An 18355-nucleotide genomic window follows, 5' to 3' on the forward strand; every position below is an offset into this window, starting at 1 on the left:
GGGGGGGGGGGGGGGTGGAAGGGGGAAAGGGGGTCCGGATCCCCCCTGGCTACGCCACTGGTCAAAGCTGTCCATGGCGACTGCGGCAAATAAGCACTTGCAAGTCTTTTCCACTGTGGGGCTCATAGTTTGTAGAAAATATCGTGACTCGCCGGTTTTGTATAATTCACACTTGACCCCTGACTGATGCATTTTCTTAGCCTCCAAGTCTCTATTCACTCTTTGCTTCATTTCTCTTCGCTAATTGTGGCATTGACGGCTTCACCTGACTTGCCATTCGACGTGGCTGTGGTCTTGTCGTTGTCCCCGGAGGACTTGTTGTCTTTGGTGTCGTTGCCAGGAAACGGGAAAGCCGTGCCGTTTGCCGGTATCAAGAATTCCTCGGTGTCTCTCCTCATGGGCAGCGGCATCGATACGGCATGTTTAAGGACGTACCTCTTCTTGTTGATGTATGGACTCTGCAAGTTTCTCCTTTCTGAAGTTGCGCTCACTGGGTATAGAAGAAAATGAGAAAGAATAACATTAGGAGATGGCGTTAAATTGTCAAATAGTACCTATAAATCGGTCAAATATATTCGGTAGAAGTAATAGCCATTGGCGGGGATGTAGTCAGGACGATTTTCTGGATGGGGGGGGGGGGGGGGGGGGAACGACCCAGGGGGAAAGAGGGATGAGACCCCCCTCTGGGGAAAATGATTTTTATCTCTAGTATTCACAAATTTTATGCTAATTTGGAATTTAAAATTACGCAGTGGATGGGTCATCGGGGAGTTGTTTTTCTAAAACACATCGGTGGAGAAGAAAAAATTTGTTTTATAGGTAAATATTTTTCTGCTAAAATTAATTGGTTTGGGGGGGGCATGTGCCCCTTTTGCTCCCCCCCACTTGCCTACATCACTGGGTATGGGCATAGAGTCAGGGAATAGGGTGGTTTCCTATTATTTTTTTATTGCCTAAATCGAAAGATTATTACTCCTGGAGTACGTATTTCACGCTTTTAGATTTTTAAATGACGATATCTATTTTTCGCGATTAATTGAAAAGAGAAAAATTTCAAGCGCGCGAAAACGCGACGCGTAAGTAGGAATGATGGGAAAAAGTCCGTGCGACGCATTTCTGGTTCCCCCTCCCGCCTTGTGAGGTGACCTTGATCGAGGCTCTGAGCGCTGATAGGACGCAGGATGCTAGCGGGTAGCTGAATACCTTGCTGGCTGGTAGCGCTTGGCTTAAAAAAGGTTTATTAATACCTTATCAAACGAAGAAAACTTTCCGACCTTAGCCAGTTTTAATAGGTGATTATTAAGACATGTTTCCCTGAACTCTGTGTCTCATGCATGCATTGGTAACCTCAGACGATGTATAACTCCTATCCTCTCGTGTAGAAACTAGGCCCCTGTGACGTCACGTGGAGTGGAATCGCATGGGCGCCAATCTGGCCTTTTTCAAATGAGGATAAAATTTGACCCTTGCCATTCGTCTAAACCGGTATTTCAAAAACCAAATAATTTGTGTATTATGAATACACTAATGGTGGGTAACGAATCGCAATCAATGCCTTTCGTTTTCTTTGATGAAGGAAAATGCCCTATTGGGTTGCGGGGCCATGATACCACCCTTGGACCACTCATCCATCAGCACGGGATACTCCCAACACAAGAAGGGGCGCTTCTCTCCCGTAAACCTTTTCCCCTTCCCCTTTTCCGAACTTAAATTGAGTATAATTTCCGATGAAGTTTTTGTACAGTGGTGTTTTTATTCATATTTACCAAAATTTTTTCTTGGGGGTGGAAGTGCCCGGGGAGGGGTCCCTTTCCCCTAGAACCACAATCCATGATTACAATATAGCGCTTTCTTCTATTAAAATACGATACCTCCGTTGCATAAACGCTCAACAATCGCTCACCTAATCAAATCCGCTCATCTAGTACTATTAGGGCCATCTGGATGAGCGGATTTGATTCGGTGGGTCTACTCGACTCATGCATGCCAGTTCTATCGTCGGACATGGCAACTGCAGAAGACCTGAGGTCCATGCTTTCAAATCAGTAATGGGTATAGGCAGGAACCTTGGCTATGAGTTCCGCCGCATCGCATTCAAAGGAAATCCTAACTTACGGAAACAAAATTTTAAGGAAAATACTATGAGCTCTTTGGTTCATTATTTATTCACATTCGGAAGGATCTGAAACTCATTCTAATCTTTACTGTAACGCAAAGTGCACTCAGTAAATTCACTATGTCCTTTTCAAAAACAAAGAACAAAATAATAGAAAACCTTGGGGACTACTCCATTCCAAATAAACCTAAACATAGAATCGGTAAATGTGCCCTCATACTTTGCCATATCACCGAATTAACCCCAGCCCGTTAACGCAATTCCATGACTGCATATACCGCAATACGTGAATGTCCAATTTAAAATGTGAATCTACAATTTCCAGAACCTCGCAGGAGATAGCAATCTCCCTCGCGACCGCGGATCAATAAAACAAGAAGTGATTAATTGGGATCGGGTTGATATGGTGGTCATAGTGTTGGATTCCCATCTCGAGGGCTCGGGTTCAAATCCCGGCGATGGGAGAGATTTTTCAGAGGCTGCCCCGTTCCCTACTTTAGTGCTTTGTGGAGTGCACTTCAAGTGTAGCAATCCGTCCGTCGGATGGGACGTTAAGCCGTGGTCCCCTTGGCGCCTTTCGTTAAGTGAAGGCTAAATGCCGACGCCAGGTTTCTCTACCCTTCCCTCATGGCGCAAATGGTCTTCGTTGTCGGTTGCCTTCACCAAATATAATACCAAAAGTGATAAAACGTTTGGTCTTGGTATGGCCAGGAGTTAATACCAGCAAACTTCGGACTGTTAGTAAGAGCGTGGTCTCCTTTCATCAGGATTTCCTGGAGGGAAAAAGTTGCAGTCACTCGCATGAGAATATTGCCTGTACCTACTCTTACGTCTTCACGGAAGAGAAAGAACCTCCCTAATATCACGATTGCCAATACCCCTCAGAGCTTGGGTCACATCGTGACTGACTAAGTGCGATAAGTACAGTGTAATCCCGCCAATTCGAAAACGTTTATTCCGAGCATCCGCCTTCTCCTAACTGCTCCGAGACGAAATTTATTTGCGCGCTGTAAAGGCCTGGTTAAACGGTGCATCAACACGTACGAGTTAATGTCCAAATGTATGAACGCATGAAAATGAAAGCTTGATAATGCACCGTGTAACCGCTCAATTTGTGCGAACGTATGACCAAAAAATAGAACCTGTTCTAATTTGGTCCATGCATTCGTGCATGTTCCGTTCCGGTCCACAAAAATCATTCATGCATTCACATATTAACTCGTGCGTGTCTAAGTACCGTGTAACCAGGTCTTAAAGGCCATTCTACACGGGGCAAGTAATTGCGCATGTTAAATGATGACTGCATTTATTTCTAAATATGGCGTACATTTACAACTGCATTTCTTTGAATTAACTTCTGGAGTCAAAACTGCATTCTTGAACGAAATTAGAACGCAGACTATTTTGCCACCTTGCATCAATGCATTCACGCATGCATTCTAGCATTTAGCCTTTTTGTCACGAGGCAATTTTGACTGCGCCTTCGCACATACGTGCAATTGCGTGCGTCGTGTAAAACGGCCTTAACGCTGATGACGTACTCATGGGGAGTGACGACTGCCGTACGTGCCGGGTGCACCTAGGAATCAGCAGTATAATGCGTCCTACAATAAATATTAAGTGATACTGACCTTATTAGCGATATTTAATGTAAATGTTATAAATCGTACAGCATACATCGGTACCGATCAATTTTCAATTGGTCCACTGGTTTCGAAGTTAGCAAAGAGTTGCGTTGTTTAAAACAAATCCTTAATTTTTCGTGGTATAAACAATTTGTTTTCTGCAAATTTTTAACAATATACCTGGCTTTCTTATATCAACATTGCAAATTATTGGAACGAAAACTATAGCGCTCAAAGTTAGGGAACTTGATTTTACGCGCAAAAAACGGTTACTTTTTTTTTAGAAAAAGTTAAGTACACGAAATACTATGGGGCGGAATGTTTTTGAAGTAAATGATTTTTTTAGTTTTGCATTATTAAATTTTATAAGCTGTGAAATTCTCATTTTTACAGAATTTATTTCTGACGAAATTGTTATTTTTATTGAATTATACCTAGTTTTTAAGAGCCAGAATTGCGTCAAAAACCATTTCCGGGCATAAAATATTCCGGGAGAGGGCCCGGGCCCCAGCCAAGAGCCCCCATTTACCCCGGACCGCCCCTGGTTGAAAGGTTTTACTCATTTAAGGGAACTACTAAACTTTTCTTCCAATTATAAGGAGAAATCTTACCTGCTGCGGGTGGTGTCTTGGGTTGCGCTAAGCAGAGAATGTAATCCAGGACATCAGATGGCAGGGCGGTCAGGATTTTTTCTCTTAGCTGCGCCGTCACGCTGGGAACGTACCGCTTCTGTTTGGCAGAAAAAGAGATAATTGAAGTATAAAACGTGCTCGGTTATCCATTTTCTTTTAGTTATGGTTGCGGTAGAAAGTGAAAAAAAAATAGTTCCGCATTTTTCTATTATTTGAATTGACTCACACTGGTCCCAAATCAAATGAATCTTGATGACGCTCTTATAATTACGTACATATTTTATTTTAAAGAGCTGAATTCCAAAGTTTTTTATCCACTGATTCCAAAATTGAAGAGTTTCTTCATGAATTTGAAATAATTTCGTTGATAACTAAGCTTTTGTTCGAGCAATTACTTCGAAAAACAAAATTTTATTCAAAGTTTCTCTAGAAATATTTTAACCAGTTATATATTCGACAAAACTGAATTACAAAGTTTCAAGCATACATTTAATTAATAGTATTATTTATTTTTTATCACTCTTTGGTCAAACAACAAATGGCGGATGAAACGAGAGAACATTATCTAACTTCACATGCATTGTATTGTATTTTACACCAAAGTAATCTCTTTGGAAGTTAACATTCTATGGCTACTATTAACACTACTGTACTGCATCACTCGTTTAAGAAATTTAAATAAATAATTGCGGTTAGGTAGGCGCACTGAAGTTTAGAATTCACTCTAAAGTCAATGCAAATTTAATTTTCTGATTGCAATAAGATCATTTACCCTAATTTGGTGCGACAATTTAAACGTGACGTTCCTACTTATCGAAGTATCTGTCGCGGAAAATCGATGGTCAACTGCCTTTCTTAGATAATTTTATGACGTCACCAAGGCCGTAGCCAGAAAATATTTTCGGGGGGGTTTATGGAAAGGTAGACAAACATAAAATGATTTTTATAAGATAAATAAAATAGCGTATACAGTTAAATATACATATTTATTATAAACCCTTAAAGGAAAATATAAAAATATTATTATAAAATTGAATTTAGCCTTCTCGCTTTCTTTGCAGCGAGCAAATGAATTAACTCCTCGGTGTCGATGTCAATTCTGCGGTCCCTCAGGAGGCTCATAAGTCACTCACTTTTCTACTGATTCACAGCACTATTATTTCACACATTACACTACAACTACACACGCTGCACCTACAAATTCGCTTAGATAATTATTGACTTAAGTCGCATTGGATTACTAGATGTCCCTTCGCCGCTATATAATATCGTCGTTTGAGCACCAAGCGAGCATAAAGATTTTTTTCATTTCTGGGGGGATCAATCCCCCTTGATCCCCCCTGGTTTCGGCCTTGGACGTCACGAACTCATGTCCAGTTATCTCCACGTCTCTGCTACTCCACGGTCTTGTACAAGGGTCTCGTGTGGTTCGAGTGGTCCTACAGGCCGCTTTACACGGAGTACGTAATTGCGCAGGTTAGAACTGCATTGATTTCTCATTATGGCGTGCAATTGCACGAACTAAATTAGAACAGGGGCCATTCTGCCATCTCACGTCCATGCATTCTCGCATTTGTTCTAGCAATTCGCCGCTTTACAAGACGCAATTTGATTACACCTTCGTATACACGTCTGTGCGATTACGTGCTCCAGGTAAAACGGCCTTGAGAAACAGCTCAGCTTAATTTTAATACCTTATGTGTGGCACTTGGCTGTTTTAGTAAAATTAACAGATGGAGTCCTATCCCCGCGAAGTTTTTCTTTAACTGCCTCAAGGCTGTGAAGCAAATTTTTCGTTAAGCACATAATTACAGTCATGCGAATTAAACGAAACAGTTGTAAACTGGATACGCGACTTTCTCAGAGATCGTAAACAAAAAGTAGTTCTTGACGGAATTAGCTCTGATGTTGTGAAAGTTACATCAGGTGTTCCACAAGGAAGCGTAATCGGCCCCCTGTTGTTCATTATATACATTAATGATCTCTGCTCCCGCATTAGTAGTAAAATACGTTTATTTGCTGACGACGCTGTCATCTACCGCGAAATTAGTGATCACTCTGACTATGAAATTCTATCATCTGACTTAAACAACGTACATTTGTGGAGCCAAGAGTGGGGACTCGAACTTAATCTGAGCAAATGCATGGCGGTACATTTCTTGCGGAATTCGTCCAACTCTAACCATGTTTATGCAGTGGATGGTATTAACATAATGGCAACGGACGAAGTGAAGTACCTGGGAGTTACGATAACCTCGAACCTCACGTGGGGAACACATATAAAGAATATTTGCGGCATAGCCCTGAAGAAATTAGGATTCGTCAAGCGTATTGTGGGAAGATTTTCGGTTGAGAAAGTAAAAGAAAGGTGCTATTTCGCTCTCGTCCGACCGCACCTTGAATATGCAGCGAGCGTATGGGATCCGGTGCAAAAAGACTTAATCCGCGAACTTAATAAAATACAAAGGAAGACTGCGCGTTTCGTCAAAAACTGCTACGGGCGTACAGATAGTGTTACCCAGATGTTAAGCGAATTAGGCTGGGAGCCGTTGGAGACTCGGAGGCTGCGCGCTAGGCTTAGATTACTTGAACAATTGAGAATGGATATCTTTAAGAGAGACACAGAGAACATATTATTGGAGCCACACTATATCTCCAGGTCCGATAGAAGCGATAAATTAAGAGAGATGTTTTGCCGAACGGATAGATATGGGAATTCGTTTTTCCCCCGAACCATAAAGGACTTTAATAAACGCTAGTCCCAACCTCGTTAGAGCTCTTCTTTTTTTATAGTTGTAAACGGCTGGTGTCCTAACACCCCCTGCCACATGCCTTTTAGGCGGCTCGCGGGGTATTATGTAGATGTAGATAACTTAAATTTATTTCTAATTTTTTTTCCATTAACCGCCTTTACAGTTAATTCTCTGAATTTATTTGTTAACTTGAGTAAGTTTACTCAATTGACTCATTTTATGCATAGACCTGTATTTTATAATTGGTCAAAACTTTCGCGCTCCATAATGCCCAGTGGTCTTTTCTTTTGGGTGGACCCACTTCACTTCACATACCTTCGGGTTTTCTCCGATGACTGCATCAAGCATGTCGTCCACCACTTCAGATATCTTAGACGGCGGTCTAGCCTTGCTCAGAAACTTCCCCACGGAGCTCTGTAGAGAGAAAAGCATAAGTAATTATTTACTATTATAAAGTCATTCATTTTCGTGAGCCGATGGCTCTTGAGAAAATTATTTTATTTTATAGTTGGGAAAGTTACCAAAAAAATTAACGGATTTAAGGTATAGTTGACGTCGGGATGAAGTAACAAGGGCCAAGTTAAAATTTACTTTTCTGAAAAATTAACTGATTAAAATTTAAGTATGAAGTAAGTAAATTTTACGTTGAAAGTTTTTTCTGTTACTTTCCAAACTAATCATTAAGTAACCTTAAAATCAATTTCTTTCACTCATAAACGATTTAATGCATGCAAACTTCAGATTAAAGAATAATTTATTTAAATTTAACTTAAAAAGTCACCAAACTTATATGAAATTCTCATTTCAACATTGATTTTGGACTGATTACTGCATTTCTTCAGGTCTTTCTTCCGCGTCAGCTTGTTTGTAGACAACAGTTTCGACCTGAAGACGCTGGCAGGATAGCCAGCTAAACTGTTGTCTACAAACAAACTGACGCGGAAGAAAACCCTGAAGAAATGCAGAGATCAAACCATCGCCGCGGAAACCTACGTTTTAACATTGATTTTGGACGTTCGTCCTCTCCTGTCCATAAATGGAAATCTGGCGGAACTAAACATCCTTCGGCGCGGACGTTGTCTTTGATTTTTGAGGCGTTCACCAAAAGTTAGCGAATTAAATTAACTGAAATTAAAGAGAGACATACAGATGTATGCCGCGTGATGAACCGGAAATGACCCAGCGTTTCATCACGCGGCATACACCCGTATGTCTCTCTTTAATCACCATGAGCCGCTTATCACCATGAGATGCTAAATCACATTTATACTTTTGGCATCAATGATTTTTTTTCGCACAATTAGACAAAGATCGCTATCAGAACCTTTGTAATAATTCGTGTTTTTAACTGTAAATACCTGAAATTACAGCAATTTGTGACTTTTATTTTGTGCCCGTATGTTAGTGAGATACAAATGAAAGGGACCATGAATGAAAGTGACATATAATTCGTTTTTTAAAAAAACTTCCTTAAACAAGTGGATGGGCTCTGGCGATACTTTATGGAATTTAATCATTTTGAATGAAAAATTAAACTTTGTTTTTCCTCAGAATATTTTTATTGGTACACGTGTAGTGTGCAGTACACTTTTTTATTAGTGGACTAATAACTACATTCTGTGGAAAAACAAAGTTTAATTTTTCATTCAAAACTTCCTTAAATATCGAGTACACATGACTAGCGAAGGGATTATTAAGAAAGAAAGTACCCACCCAGTCGAAGAGAGGATTCACCAAAAGAAAGACCTGCATGCAGCGGCAAATTTAAACATGGAAGGATGCAAAAATTTATCATAACCTACGTCTGGAGTAAGCTTCTCTACGTAAGTGAGGAATGGACAATTACAACTGCGGAGAACTTAAGGTACTCTAGAAGCCTTCGTGATGTGGTGCTACAGAAGAATTTTGAGGATTTAATGGATCGACTGATTCATTAATGAGGAAGTCCTAAGATCAGTAAGAGAGAAGAAAAGCCTCGTGAAAACCTTGTAAAGGAGACGGAACAACCTTAAAGGCCACATCTTGAGACATGATGGCCTAATGAAGACAATCCTGGAGGGACAAGTGGATGGCAAGAACGGAAAAGGAAGATCTTGAATAAAATATATGGAACAAGTAAAGAAGGATGTGAAAGAGAAGAAATACGTAGGCGTGAAAAGATTAGCTGATGGGAGAACTGAGTGGAAAGCTGCGTCAAACCAATCTTAAGCCTGAATCACACGATAATTTTTTTCGTCGCGAAAGTGATAACTATCGAAATCACTTTTCCCGTCGCGAAAAGCAATCGCTCTAATGATCATTTCTCTGAATCTCACGGTCACTCCCGCCGTCGCTTTTCACATCATTTCCAATATCAAGCTCGTTGTCATAGGACCCACATCACGAAAATATATAGCGTGTTTGTTTATTTATGTCATTCCCACAATTGTCAAACGCTGCGCTGCAATCACACCATACGGTCATGCGTTCCGATTGGCTGATATGGGATTTTAGGGACGGTTTTAGCGACGGGAAAAGCAACCGGAAGAGTGATGAAAAATAGCGATGGGAATCCTCATCGCGATCGCGATCGCGAAAAACAATTGCCGCCGACAATCATTTTGCGCAGTGACCGCGATAGTGATCACTTTCGCGACGAAAAAAAAAAATGATCGTGTGATTCAGGCTTTAGCATTGTTGTCCAGCCATGATGATAATTATGTCTTAGTTCTGAGTATATTCCTATTCGTAGCAATCTCGGCGCCGCACCGTAGCATTGGACTGGTTGTCTTTATTGGGGGCGCTGAGGTCATCTATTTAGGTGATACTGGCACTGCGCATGCCTATTCTGATTTTTGAGTTTTGGGTCGTCAGCGAATGCCAGAATACTCGTGAGTGAGGTCAGTGGATCGGAACTGACCTACTCTCCGGCAATTTGAAGTAACATTTTCAGAGTTAATTTCAAGCTCGCGTGAGAGACATATTTTATGGGTCCATTTTCGACGTCACCGGAGAAAATTCGAGTGTTAGTTGTTTTTCTTCGCTTTGAACGTGAATTGTGAGAGTTCTTTGTAAAACTCATCGACGATTTCTTTATTACACGCATTTTCTTAACTTTCTCCGTCCGTCTGTTTCGTCGATGGAATGTTGTGATTGGTTTTTAACTCACTTCGCATTCTAGGATCGGCTTAAAATTTGCACTCTTGCTTGATTCTATTGGTATTACAATTTTGTACAGTCATAAATTTGAAATTTTGATCCATTGTGCTCTAATTTAATAACAAAATTTACGTATGGAAAGATAGTTTCAAAAATTTTCTCTATAGATGGTGTTAATATAGAATTAGAATTTAGAATTTTCGACACTGAAAGTTGTCGAAGGGAACGAGTTCAACCCTAGTCTCACGAATAGTACAAAGAGGATCCTTATGTCGGTCTCAAAATGTGTTGTCAACCTCCGCGCATTTAAATAGGTTTACAAAAGTCGCCATTCGCACCGTTGACGAGCAAATTGATCCGAGTGTCGTTGGGAAATGAAGTATAATAACGGGTGTCAATTGAAAATTACATTCACGACGATGTTATTTATCAAATTCATAACTCTTCAATGCTATTCCTCGCATTTGCAAAGATCATACTTCAAAATATTGAAAAAAAGTGAATCGCATTGCACTCTTCACCACGCCGCGGACATTTTTGAAAGCTGATTAAAAGGCGACAATAGTGGCAACAGATATCAATCAACCTTCTACGGGATAAAATTGGACCTCCTCTACGCAGTCTCCTTGCCCAGTCCATTGGTGCCATTCAACAATGAATGGGGAAAAGGTCCTGTAGAGGGCCAAAAGGTAATAATGACGATGAAAGAGAATCAATACAACAAAACTCTATCGGAAAAGCGAAGTCAATTGAGGGCGTGAAAAGCCAAGGGGTACTGGTGATTTTTTTCTCAACAGAGTTAGGTAAAGTTAATTTTTAGAAGAAATACACAAAACTTGGTGGCCAAGGGATACGAGTGAGTCTCAGATGTGTGCTAACATCGAGTGGAAAATCAAGTGCACTCTATCAAATAGATTGCTAGCTTCTGCTGACAGTGTCTTCAATAACACTGTTCTTCAAAAAAAGTTAAAAAAAAACGCTCGGCTACAATTTAATGTGTTTCTGGCTGATTTTGGGTCGCTGAATCCGAAAATGACCTACGTTTATTTCTATCTCCCTCCATTTTTACGAGCAATCCCTAAATTGGGAAAACCAAACCCCGTATCTAAACTTATCACCATTCAAGAGACTTTTACCAAAGTTATCTGACGTTTTGAGGCAATCAGGGTCATGAAAGAGATAAACTTGACTGGGTTTGAAAATATTCAGGGGGTAAAAATCGAAAAAAAACGTTAAAAACCATTGAAATAACAATTTTTCTTCACTTTTTATTGCATATGTTATGGTATCTAATAGAAAATTTTTGAAGGGATGAATACGCTATTTCCCACATTTTGTAGAGGATTAATATTACATAAAATATAAGAAAAGAAGGGGGTATTGGAGATGGTATAAAGACAGTGGCATAGCCAGGAATTTCATTCGGGGGGGTCCAAAATCAGGGGGAAAATTTTTGAAAAACTGAGTAATAAGTTGAGGGTTTTAAACTAATTTTTAACTCTTTTCATGATGAAAAAAACTTCATGCGTCAAATAAATCTTATGTAAATTGATGATTTTTTATGTATTATTATTTTATTTTTTGATTATTATCAGAATTTTGAAATTTTAATCCAATGTTCTCTAATTAATTTACTAAATTTCCAATTGAAAAAATAGTTTTAAAATTTCTCAGTTGATGGCGTTTGTTATAATTTTTGGGAAGAAATTTCTATAACAGATCTGGTCGAATCGATTACATTTTTCACCAAAAAAGTAGAAAATAAAAATAATACAAAAAGATAAAAAAACACGCTTGTTATAAAACGGTAAACAATTCACTAAAAAGTAAAAAAAATAACTGTTTCATCACTCGTGGATAAATCTTGGCTGCTGATTAGGTTTAAAATAGGGTGGTTTCCTATAATTTTTTTATTGCCTAAATCGGAAGATTATTACTCCTGGAGTACGTATTTCACGCTTTTAGATTTTTAAATGACGATATCTATTTTTCGCGATTGTGAAAAGTGAAAAATTTAAAGCGCGCGAAAACGCGACGGCTAAGTATGAATGCCGGGAAAACTCCGAGTGATGTCATTCTGGTTCCCGCTGCCGCAAGTGAGGGGACCTTGGGGCGAGGCTTTGAGCGCTGATACGACGCATGATGCTAGCAGGTAGCAGAGTACCCTGCTAGCTGTAGCGCTTGGCTTAAATAAGGATTATTAATAGCTTATAAAACGAAGAAAACTTTCCGACCTTAGCCAGCTTTAATAAGTGATTTTTAAGAGATGTTTCCCTGAGCTCTGTGCCTCATGCATACATTGGTAACCTCAGCCGATGTAAAACTCCTATCTACTCGTATATAAACTAGGTCCCTGTGGCATTCCATGGGCGCCAATCTGGCCTTTTTCAAATGAGGATAAAATTCACCCTTGCCATTCGTCTAAACCGGTATTTCTAAAACCAAATAATTTGTATATTATGAATACACTAATGGTGGGTAAGGAATCGCAATCAATGCCTTTCGTTTTCTTTGATGAAGGAAACTACCCTATTAATGTTGCGCGCCTATCCTTACTCAACTATCTGACACTTCTACAATCATTTCTAATTAACCATTAAACAATGTTTCTAATAAAAATTAAATAATTAAGTTTGGTCCAAAATGTGCGATTGCAATTAACTAAAGCAATTAATATTTGGGCTTAATTAAACGATAGCGTCAAACAAGTATCAACAATACGATTGCCCAATCTCATTCATTTTGAATTAATTGTTTCAGGCTATAATAATCGCACATTTTGTCCAACCTTAATTATTTGATGTCCCTAAAAATCCAGGGTGTTAAGTAAAATGTCGAAAAGGCTGGTTACCATAAAAAAAACCGTTTTCATGGTAACTGCGAAGTGCGTACAAGAAATGTTTTCGTTGCCATAGCTCAGAAACTTAGGAGTTGCGACCACATGTCTATGAACAAAAAATGCATAAAATTGTCTCCCCTACCAATTCCTAAACATTACAGATTCCTCCTGAAACAACCTCTTTTATAACTCTCTATCGCTGGCATCGGATCTTTTCCGGACGCTAGTTATTTACAATTCTTGTCTGCCATTTAATCCATTAGGATCGTTTTTTGTGATATCTAATCTAACTAAATTGAATCTTAGGAAAACCAAACTTCTTTGTTTCATCACTGTCACGAAGAGTGGACTAATGGCGGTCACAATGACTTCAGTGCCATTAACTAGCTTCTCCGCGATGTTCAGAATCCTCATTACAACCGATTGTGGTATATGGCGAAATATTTTGGAAACAATTTCTTGATTTAATGTGTACTGAGCATAAATTATTCGCATATATGTGAAATTAGTTTCAAAATGCGATCTAATGGCTTTTGAGTAAGCACTTCACAGATTTGGAGATTGTGTATTCTACGTCATTATATTTCCTTCTTTGCAATCTCCTCATTTTCAAATTATGCTAGTCAAAAAGTCTGGCTTTCAATGACCAAAAGGACCCCCAAATGCCCCCACAAAGTAGAGATACAGCAGCAGTTGGCAGCAGTATTTTAGATAGAGAAATTAGTGTTTCGACAAATTTTCCTAGGATTTTATACTATATTAGAGGAGGTCGATTCTCTGACTTTTTCGCCGTATCTCGTCTCATTGACCCTAAACATTTTTATGAGTCAGTAAGTGGTCGGAAGTGAGTTTTTACAGCGTAAAAATAAGCTTGTATAAATTTCATGGTCAGTAATTCAGTTTTAAATTTACCAATTAGCGTTTCGTTTCCCAGAAATTTGCAAGGGCGCAAAGGAAATCAGTAACTTTCTAATTTATGCATATGAAATTAAAGCTCTGACCTTCATAGTGCCATAAATTTAGTATTTTTTCCCTCGCGAGGTCAACTGTGCGATTTTTTGAAATTGGAAGTTCATGATTTCGGAAAGGAAGAAATATACCTACGAAGAATACAGAATCATTGGCATCTCCAAATCTGTGAAGAAACCCCTTGTGCTTGTTCAAAAGTCATTGGATCGCATTTTGAAACTGATTTTACATATATACGTACAATTTATACTCAGTACACATTAAATCTAGAAGTTTTTTTTCCCAAGTATTTGACATATAATGCGACATAAGAAAATGCTATCACTCTGTACAGTGAAAGCTTTTAATTTTTTTTTAAATTTGGATATATTTCATGTCTGTAAAATTTTAATGACTAACGGAGTAAGTTAACATAGGTGTTACGAGAATTAAGTGGAGAGTAACGCCAAACCAATTTAGTTTCAAACCAGATTATTTCATATCAGGTATTGCATAGTCTCGGGATTCTATACCGAAGTTAATGGAAGCAACGGTTATAGTTTTTTTGGCAAAATACCGGAGTAAGAACAAAATTTGCCAATGATGTCGAAATTATAGTAAATTCCCAATTTCGAGACTCTTAAGCCTAAATCACAACGATCATTTATATCGTCCCTCTAGTGATCACTCGAGCGATCGATTTTCGCGACCGGGAAAGCGATCGCTCGAATGATCATTTTTCTGAATCACACGGTCCCTCCCGCCGTCGCGTCGCTTTTCGCATCACTTCCGATATCACAGCTCGTTGTCATAGGACCCGCATCACAAAAATATATATCGTGTTTATGTTTACGTATGTAGTTCCCACGATTGTCAAGCGTTGCGCTGCGATCGCTCCTTACGGGCACGCGTTCTGATTGGCTGATTTAGGGTTTCAAGGACGGTTTCAGCGACGGAAAAGGCGACCGGAGGAGTGATAAAAAAAGTGATGGGAATCCTCATCGTTTTAGTACGAAAAACAATTGCGCGCGACGATCATTTCCGAGTGATCACTCGAGTGATCGCTAGAGTGATCACTCGGAAATGACGAAAAAAGTGACCGTGTGATTCAGGCTTTAGATACTATTCCAGGTCACTCACTCACTCACAGCGATTCAACCCGAAGGTTGGTTTGGATAGGGGATGGTAGAGCTCATCCCGAACTAAGCAAAAGATGTGTGAAATTTACATATTGAAGGTACGGGGGCAAGTTCCTTTGCCCGGGCCACCACGAGGCTTTTGTTTGAGGGTGTCCGAAGGCTTTACCTGAGATTTGAACCCAAGGCCCCTCCATTAGCAGCCAAGTGCTCTATCTACTAGGCTACCAGGATCCTCTTGGAAACAATTCATCTCCCAAAAAAAACTAAATAATTACTGGCAAGTTCAGTAGGAGACAAAAAACCTGCAAAAATGTGTTTGAGTACACTTTAAGAAAATTAAGCTAGGAAGGAAGCTAGCTTGAAGTTATGCCATAGATTGCAGTTCCCATGTAGTTATTCGGTGTGGACGCTTGTTGAGTTGGTTGAGTTAAAAAAAAAGACATGGCGAGAATTACTGAGTAATAATCTTTACAATTATGAAATGTAAAAAAATTGTCAGTCCACATAAATTTAATACTGTACGACCTATATTTTGACGTATTACGTTATTATCTGGTACATTTCCATCGAAGACGAAAAATGAAATAAAAAAAATATTTATATTCTCTGTCTTCGATTCAAATGTACCAGATGTTACGTTGAAACTTAGGTATAACAGTATTAAATTTATGTGGAATTACGAAATTTGTTCACATTTCGTTATGATAAAGCGGTTCCATAAAGTCACGCGCGAGACAGCGAATTAAACCCGATCACAAGTTTACGCATTATTCGCTGATATATAAAAGAGGATGTCTGTTTGTTTGTCCGCTATGCGTTTATATACGGCTGCATGGATTGCGGCCAAAATTGGTAAATAGGTGCATCTCATGCTCTCAAATCCCGCAGTGTTACTTTCGGTTGCGTCCAACGTGCCCTCATCATTACCGAACCCTGCAAGTGCGCTCAGCGTCACCTAGCACCTATTCCTGACTCTCTACTTACTTTCCCACCTTCCGGAAACATTTCCCATTCACTCTGGCATGTTTGTGTATCTTTATGCGCACTGCGTGCGTGGTGAAGGCCGATTTGGCGACTTTCAGGTCCAATACTGTCTTTTTTTCGCAAATTAACCGTACACAGGCAAAGGACCCACGAATAATCTTGCTGCCCTTTTAACCGTGCATTCCGACAAATCGTGTTACTTCTTACGTTATTTCAAATTTCCCATGGAAAGGTGACCATTTTCCCATGACCATGAATTCCAAGTGTTAAGTTTCCCCCTCTCTTCCCCTACTATCCTTCTCGAGCAACGCCGGGTGCCCGGCTTCTTCGCTGGTAACGGGCTTTTTGTTGAGAACTACCTATGACTGGTATAGGGTAGTGAATTTTTTTTTATTATTGCGTTTAGCTTCAATCGGAATTTGCATGCGGTACCCCTCAATCAGCAGCCAAACGCTTTAACTACCATGCTACTACACTCTCCTAGTGTATTAATTTACCTCCAAAAGAAAAAAAAGATCAAAACATTGATCGCAATTTCAGTAGCCTGCCAAGAAGCCTGCAAAAATGTGTACGATTACCTTTTAAAGAAAATGAAGCAAGAAAAGAAGCTAGCTTGAAGATATGTTATTAGTTGCAGTTCTCTTACAGCTGTTCGATATGGTGTTGAAAAAAGACATCGCGATATTTGCTATACACGTGTACACTTTTACGCGTTATTCGCTGATAAACGGGCTTTTTGTTCATCACTTTCAATGACTGGTATAGGGTATTGTTCTGTTGTAGTGTTGCTGTGTGCTAAGTATCTTGCCTTGAAATCCTGGAAATATTGCTCCCCATAGTTTGTCTGTACGTCCTCCGGCGATGATTCCCAGCACTTCTGCATACCATTCTTGACGTTGTCTACCTCGGCGATGGTGGTCCTGGAAATAGGAAACGGTTTTTCAACTTGAGTGCATTAAGGTTTGAGTAAAAGGACTCCATGATACGGGGAAGAAAATTATAAAATCAAGGAGGTTGTAAATATCTGGACGCACTGTTTCCGAGTTTTTAGCGTGGTCAAAGTTCCGCCATCTTGGCTTGACAATTTTTGGACTCAGTCGTCGACTGCTACTTTGAGGTGGCTATGTTTTGTTCTGAAAATGAACTACATTAAGTGAAAAATGCTACCATAATTATTACTATTTCGCCGTTGATTGTCATAGTTTTTTTTCCATCATTCGCGATACTTCTGTTAATGTATAAACTCTGTGCCTGTAGCCACTTTACTGGTGGGGATATCCTTGAAAATATCCTTTATTACTGTAATTGTTGGATTTCCGTTGGCTATAATAAGATTAAGTACCAGTATAAGTGCAGGTAAATGACTAGTTTACTCTCGTAAAATTTTATTTTCAGCTGAGCTGGTTGTTGAACGTAACCGTGGTGATTGATAATATTTTGCCCTGCGAAAAGATATTTGAGGCTTAACTTCGCGAAGCCTACCAATGAAGTAAGAAAAAAAATACATTGTGCGTTCCATAGGTTTTTTTTAGTATGTTAACGAGTTATGACCACAATTTTCACCATATAGTTAGCATTGACACTTATGGGATTGTCAATGTTTTGGTCAAAGTGGGCGTGGCTTGTCCTACCCAAGCACCCCCATTCCGGCCACACTGCGCTCCACGCTCGAAACCAGTGGTGCCCCCTCCAGATATTTACAACCTCCTTGGATAAAATAGATGTAAAATCATGAGAAACGATAAAAATTTATATTCTCGGAAATAACAAGAATGTGAATCGTAGGGGATAAAGGAATTAAAACTTTGGTTTTTCCACATGTTGATATATTTTGTCTTTCCTTGGTTACGTTACAACAGTGGCGCCGACTCCATGGAGCTTGAGGGGGCCCGAGCCCCCTCAACAATTCTTTATGAGTGGGAAGGAAAAGATGTGTCAGGCTTGTCGATTTTCCCTGGGGTGTCGTGTTCTCGAGATTCGAATTTTCTGGGTTTTAATGTTGATCATATGACCCTTCTAAAATACTTTAAAAACTTTATGAACTCATTATTTATTAAATTTCCCGTGGCAAGACCACCAGTAAGGCTCCCCTATATTTTTTATTAGCCGGCACCCCTGGTTACAGCGCAACATTTTCAAGGCCACCTTGAATGCGATGAAGTATTTCCACTGATGGATTTC

The 18355-nt window shown here is 39.6% G+C and overlaps 1 protein-coding gene across 1 annotated transcript in view; it reads right to left on the reverse strand.

The window, feature by feature from the left end:
• LOC124169558 (short-chain dehydrogenase/reductase family 9C member 7-like) overlaps positions 1-18355 on the reverse strand; it is a 111636-nt gene continuing 93281 nt past the window's right edge. Inside the window, exons 5-8 of the mRNA XM_046548199.1 lie at positions 16983-17094; positions 7442-7540; positions 4353-4470; positions 1-490 (exon numbers count right to left, since the gene is read on the reverse strand). Coding sequence (XP_046404155.1) covers positions 228-490; positions 4353-4470; positions 7442-7540; positions 16983-17094 — 592 coding nt within the window. The 3' untranslated portion in view covers positions 1-227. The remainder of the gene's footprint in view (positions 491-4352; positions 4471-7441; positions 7541-16982; positions 17095-18355) is intronic.

This window comes from Ischnura elegans, chromosome 12, assembly GCF_921293095.1.
Source record: "Ischnura elegans chromosome 12, ioIscEleg1.1, whole genome shotgun sequence".
NCBI lineage: Eukaryota > Metazoa > Arthropoda > Insecta > Odonata > Coenagrionidae > Ischnura > Ischnura elegans.